Consider the following 5,679-nt stretch of genomic DNA (forward strand, 5'->3'; position numbering starts at 1 on the left):
CAGCAGGCATTTTTCAGGCACTGGGTGAGGGGCAGTGTTTCCACATCGTCAAGAGCCTTCTGTGTTTCTTTGCTGTGAACTGTTTACATCCGTGACCCACTTTTTTACTACTGGGCTCTAATTTTTTTCCTTACTGATTTTAGGTGCACATTATATGTATTATATTATAAATATATAAGATAAATATATTATAAATATTAATGTACAATATTTACACAATGGATTTTTAATTATTTTTATTATGTTTTGTATGTTATTTATACGATTATGTTTGTCATGTTTTATATATCATTTATATAAATATATAAATACATATATATATAGTTTGGCTGCACCGTGGGGCATGGGGGATCTTATTTCCCCAACTAGGGATCCAACCCGTGCCCCTTGCAGTGGAAGCGTGGAGTCTTAACTCCTGGACCTCCGGGGAAGTCCCTATAAAATTATATTTATTATTTAACATTTATATTTTAGTTTCTTTCACATAAGGCTCTTTATCCGATTCAAGTGGCAAGTAGTCTAAAGCCAGTTTCTTGGATTCAACCAACCGCGGATTCAACCAACCGCAGATCAAAAATATTTGGGAAGGGCTTCCCTGGTGGCGCAGCGGTTGAGAGTCTGCCTGCCAATGCAGGGGACACGGGCTCGTGCCCTGGTCCGGGAAGATCCCACATGCCGCGGAGCGGCTATACCTATGGCCGCTGAGGCTGCGCGTCCGGAGCCTGTGCTCCGCAACGGGAGAGGCCACAACAGTGAGAGGCCCGCGTACCGCAAAAAATAAAAAAAGTGGGAAAAAATTTTCCAGAAAGTTCTAAAAAGCGAAACTTGAATTTGCTGTAGGCAGGCGACTATATTTACACAGCATTTACATTTTATTAGGTATTTTAAGTCATCTAGAGATGATTTTAAGTGCACTGAAGGATGTGCGTAGGTTACTTGCAAATATTACGGCGTTTGATATAAGGGACTTGAGCATCCGCGGGTTTGGGTATCCACCGGTGTCCTGGAGCCAAGCCCCTGCAGATACTATGGGTGACTGTATTCTCGACCAAAATGAGAGACGGTTAAGGGGGTCTGGAATCTCATAGATGTGGGTTCAGAGCCCACTCTGGCTGTGTGGCCTCAGGGTAGTCACCCAACCTCTCTGAGCCTTGGCACCACCTCCGTCAGGTGGAGATAACAAGAGTCCCTGGTCCTCAGGGCTGTGAGCGGATTCCGTGAGTGGAGGCCTCTGGGGTAGATGCCACTCTTGCCGGAAGATGTCCCTGCGCTCGGCCCCCAGCCCCTTCCCGCCCCCGCAAAGCAGAAGTCAGGTACCGTGGACAGGACGGGAACAGATCCTTTATTAGAGTCACGACTGCGCGGGCCAGGGTGGGGCTGCGGGATGGGACAGAGGCGTGGGGGGCTGGCTCCGTGGCGGCTCACGCGCCCCCCACCGGCTGGGCTGGGGGACCGTCAGGCTGGCGCATATCCGACTGGCTGGTTTATAACCGAGTCGATCCAGTCTCTGAAGAGTGCCACGCGGGCGAAGAAGTCGGGGCCACTGCCGCAGGGCCCCCGGGACCAGGAGGCCACGCCATGCGCCAGGCCGTTGCAGACGAGGGGGGTGCCCCCGTCCCCCTGCAGGGCGGCAGGAGAGTCAGGGCATCCCAGGCCCAGCCCCCCTACTCTGCTCCCACCCAGAACCACTGCTCACGCCACCCACAAATCCTGTCCCCGCCCCTGGCCCTTGGCACGCGCCGTCCAGCTGCCTGCACGCTTTTCCCTCAACTTTGCTGGGTTAACTCCTACCTGCAACTCAGGTCTCACATGCCCCCAGGAACTCCCTGCTGCCCGGGGCTGGGCCTGTCCCGTGCACGCCCTTGTCTTGACACCTGACTTCCCCACCCACAAGGTCTGGGAGCCCCTGGCTCCAAACGGGCAGACCCTACCCTGTCCTGTTCCCTGTCATGTTTCCAGCCCCCAGCCCAGAGCTTGGCACTTGTCCTTGCTTTTCCCACCACCTGGAGCCCACCCCAGCTCACGCCCAGCCCGTACCTGGCAGATGCCGCCCCGGCGGGTAAGGACGTCAGTGCACACATTGTTGGGGCGACACTGGTCCGACGGGGTCACGGTGACGTTCACGACCCTTGGGACTTGGGAGAGACGCCCTCTATGATGTCGGGCGCCCCAGCCTGCGACCTGACAGTTGGTGCCAGCTTCCACCGTGGCATTCTGTGGGGGCAGTGGTACCACTGCCACGGTGCTGCTGGTGAGGTTGGCCTGACGGTCCAGCTGGGGAGGGAAACTGAGTCAGGAGAGGGCGGAGCTGGGGACCAGAGCCTCACGGGGGCCCAGCTGGGAGCCAGGGCGGCAGCTACATGAGTTTTGGTCTGTAAAGTGGTTTGGGTCCTGGCCAAGTGACTTTACCTTGCTGGGCCTCTGGTTCCTCCAGAGAAGGAATCAATCGTTCTTACCGCAAAGGTGGTTGAGAGACCCTGAAGGTGAAGAACTTGCCCAGGAAATGCAGATAAAACAAGGCACCATCCCCCGTCACAACTGACAGAAAATTTTAAAAAATCATATTACGCAGTGTCGGTAATGATGTAGAGAAACGGGCACTTTTAAATTCTGCTGGTGGGAGGGTAAGTTGGCCCAGCTACCGTGTCCAGGATCCAGAGGATAGCGAAATGGACTGTGCACTTGGCTGTATGATTGAACCACAGGCTCCGTACACGTGGCTCGTCCCTCCTGAGCCCCCCAGGCCTTCCTCAGCCCCCCCACCCCTCTCCCCACCTGCAGCAGCAGCACATCATTCAGGTTCTCTTGGGGGTCGTAGCCATTCTCACTGATGCTCTTGATGGAGAAGTTCTGCCGGGACCTCTCCCGCCGCCTCAGGTTGTAGGCCCCCAGCACCACAGTGGCAGTCCCGGTGTTGCTAAGGGCAGGTGGGGGCAGACACCAGGCTGGGGCAGTCCTGGGGGCTTGTGGGGAAGTCCTTAACCTTCCACACCCACCCCAGGGCCCGGGCATTGACGGGGAGCAGGTTTGCAAATAAGGCAGGGAATTACCAGCCCGCTGAACCACAGCCTGGGAGCCAAAGGAAGGACAGCAGTGATGGTCAAGCCTCCTTCCTTCCTTCTGCAGCCCTGTATCTCCCCTCTGTTTCCAGATCGAGACCCTCCTGGGCCCCCTTTCTATCCTGGGTCCCCCCATTTCCCTCTCCAAGCCCCTCAACCCTTCCTAAGACCCCTCCCCCTCGCCAAGACCCTCTCCTTCTCACCTACCAGGCACTGCTCCCCCAGGAATCCCCCGAGCTCTCTCCCTCTCCGAGTCCCCCTCCCCACCCTGTGGCTCCCTCCTCACCGGCTTTGGAAGCAGCTGGCGGCTGTCAGGATGAAGCCGGGGTGGATCAGGGCGCCCCCGCAGAAGTGCCGCCCTTGGGTCTGAATGGAGGCCAGGAATGGGAATTCCTGCCGCCGGGCCTTCCTGCCACCCACGATGTCCGCCAGGGGGGCCGAGCCTGGGGAGAGGGTGCATTGCAGCTCCCCCGGTTTCAGCCCGATCCCTGGGGAGACCCCGGCCTCCCGCCCCCCTGTTCCCTAAAAGGACAGGGGCCCACCCTCCCAGGGCTGGTCAGGGCCAGCCTGGCTGTGCGGCCTGGGCCAGGTCGCTTTCCCTCCCTGAGCCTTGAGTCCAGGGAAGCAGGGGCTGACGCCCGCTGGTCCCTCCCACCAGAGCCTGTCCCCTGCAGCTGGACCCCTGCATGGATGGGGACGTCTGGCCTGGGGCAGGCACTCACCAGCCCTGGAGGTCGCCAGGAGGCCGGCCAGCAGGCCCAGCAGTCTGAGTGCCGTCATGACGGGGGCCGATGGGGGTGGCTGGGATGGTGGCGCCCTTATACCTGGGGCCTTGGCCATCGGCACACCCCCGACCCAGGGCCCGGCCCCTCCCATCAGGAACAGGGGAAGTTGCCCAAGGCCTCCAGAGCCAACCGCTCCTGGGGTCTGCCTGGGCCCTCCAACTGCCCACCCTGTGCCCCGTTCTCCCGTCTGTATGGTGGGCGACCCGTCAGATGTGGGTGAGGCTGACACCCAGCCGTGCCACTCACAATGGGGGCTCCGCTTGGCTTTGCAGCCTGAGTGCTGGGGGTTCCACCACTGCCCACCTGTCCTGGGACTGAGTCCTGCTGGCTTTTGCATGTGTGTGTGTTTTACTGCTTTTTATTTTTTTTAAACAGCTTTATTGAGATATACTTCGAGTACCACACAATTCATCTGTTTAAAGCGTGCAATTCCATCGTTTTTAGTATCTTCGCAGAGTTACGCGGCCACCACCCCAATTTTAGAACATTCCATCACCTCAGAAGAAGCCCCGTCCCCATCAGCAGTCACTCCCCCTCCCACCCCCCAGCCCGTGACAGCCAGGAACCCACTCTCCATCTGTGGATCTGCTGTTCTGGACATTTCCCATCAATGGAATCACACACTGTGTGTCTTCTGTGTCCAGTTTTTCACTTACAGGGTTTTTATCTGTGGGCACCTGGCCGGGTCACTCTCCCGCCCTCAGCCTGTGCATCTCTAAAGTGGGCAGGTGCGGCCATGGAGCCCCCAGAGCCAGGTGGTCCTGGAGAGGTTGTCTCCCCTTCTGAAGCAGGGTCTTCAGAGGTTTCAGGCACTCAGAGCCTGGGCAAGAGATGAGGCCAAGGGGAGAGAAAGACAGGGTTGAGCATCCAGAATATATAAAGAACTCTCACAACTCAACAACAAAAAGACAAAGAATCCACTTAAAAATGGACAAAGGATTTGGATAGACATTTCTCCCAAGATACACAAATGGCCAACATGCCGTGAAAAGATGCTCAAAATTATTAGTCATCAGGGAAATGCACAAATCAAAACCACAGCGAGACACACCCACTAGGATGGCTGGAATGAAAAGGGCAGAAAAAAATACAGTGTTGGTGAGGAGGTGGGAAATTGGAACCTCAGACAGGCTGGCAGGGATGTAAAGTGGTGCCGCGGCCGGGGAAGGCCTGGCGGCTCCTCAAAACGTTAATCGCCGAATGATCGTATTACCCAGCAGTTCCACGCCTAGGTGCGCGCCCAAGAGAACGAAAGACAGGGCCTCAGAAACCTGCACACGTGTGTTCACAGTGGCCAACTGGTGGACGCAACACAAATGCCCTTCAACAGACAGACGTGCCCCTCCACACACGGGAGCATCACTCAGCCGCGAAAAGGGGTGAAGCCCTGACACTCGCTACCACGTGGACGGACCCCAAGAACACGATGCTCAGTGAGAGAAGCCAGACACAGAAGGACACACAGGGTGTGATTCCACTGATGGGAAACGTCCAGAACTGGCCGATCCACAGAGTCAGAGAGTGGGTTCCTGGTTGTCAGGGGCTGGGGGGGTTAGGGGGTTAGGGGAATAATAGCTGAAGGAAATGGGGTTTCTTTGGGGGAGATGGAATGTTCTAGAATTAGCTGGCTGTACAACTCTGTGAATGTTCCTTCCAAAAACCAGCGGATGTGATACTTTAAGATGGTTGATCTTATGTCATGTGAATTTCACCTCAATTTTTTATTTTTATTTTTACTTTTACTTATTTTTGACAGCTCAATTTGAAAAAAAATAGGATTTATTTCCAAGGAGACACCAAGAGGTTGGGGCTGGTGGTGGACCCCAGGGCTCAGG

At 55.9% G+C, this 5,679-nt stretch overlaps 1 protein-coding gene across 1 annotated transcript; it reads right to left on the reverse strand.

Annotated features, from left to right (window-relative positions):
• Positions 1-1,455: 1,455 nt before the first annotated feature.
• AZU1 (azurocidin 1) lies at positions 1,456-3,839 on the reverse strand. The gene is made up of 5 exons (XM_024740127.1): positions 3,782-3,839; positions 3,346-3,502; positions 2,776-2,917; positions 2,038-2,274; positions 1,456-1,620 (listed from the first exon to the last, which is right to left on the reverse strand). The coding sequence occupies exons 1-5, from the start codon at positions 3,837-3,839 to the stop codon at positions 1,456-1,458; spliced, it is 759 nt and encodes a 252-aa protein (XP_024595895.1).
• Between the last annotated feature and the right edge of the window lie 1,840 nt (positions 3,840-5,679).

This window comes from Neophocaena asiaeorientalis, unplaced genomic scaffold, assembly GCF_003031525.2.
Source record: "Neophocaena asiaeorientalis asiaeorientalis breed wild unplaced genomic scaffold, Neophocaena_asiaeorientalis_V1.1 scaffold469, whole genome shotgun sequence".
Taxonomy (NCBI): Eukaryota; Metazoa; Chordata; class Mammalia; order Artiodactyla; family Phocoenidae; genus Neophocaena; species Neophocaena asiaeorientalis.

Bases quoted from the DNA above. Each gene is read 5' to 3' on its own strand.
- AZU1 (XM_024740127.1), bottom strand. From the start codon at position 3,839: ATGACGGCACTCAGACTGCTGGGCCTGCTGGCCGGCCTCCTGGCGACC. The intron at 3,503-3,781 runs GTGAGTGCCTGC...CCCTCTCCCCAG, and splicing joins CCTGGCGACCTCCAGGGCTG to GCTCGGCCCCCCTGGCGGAC. The intron at 2,918-3,345 runs GTGAGGAGGGAG...ACCTGCCCTTAG, and splicing joins GCCAGCTGCTTCCAAAGCCG to CAACACCGGGACTGCCACTG.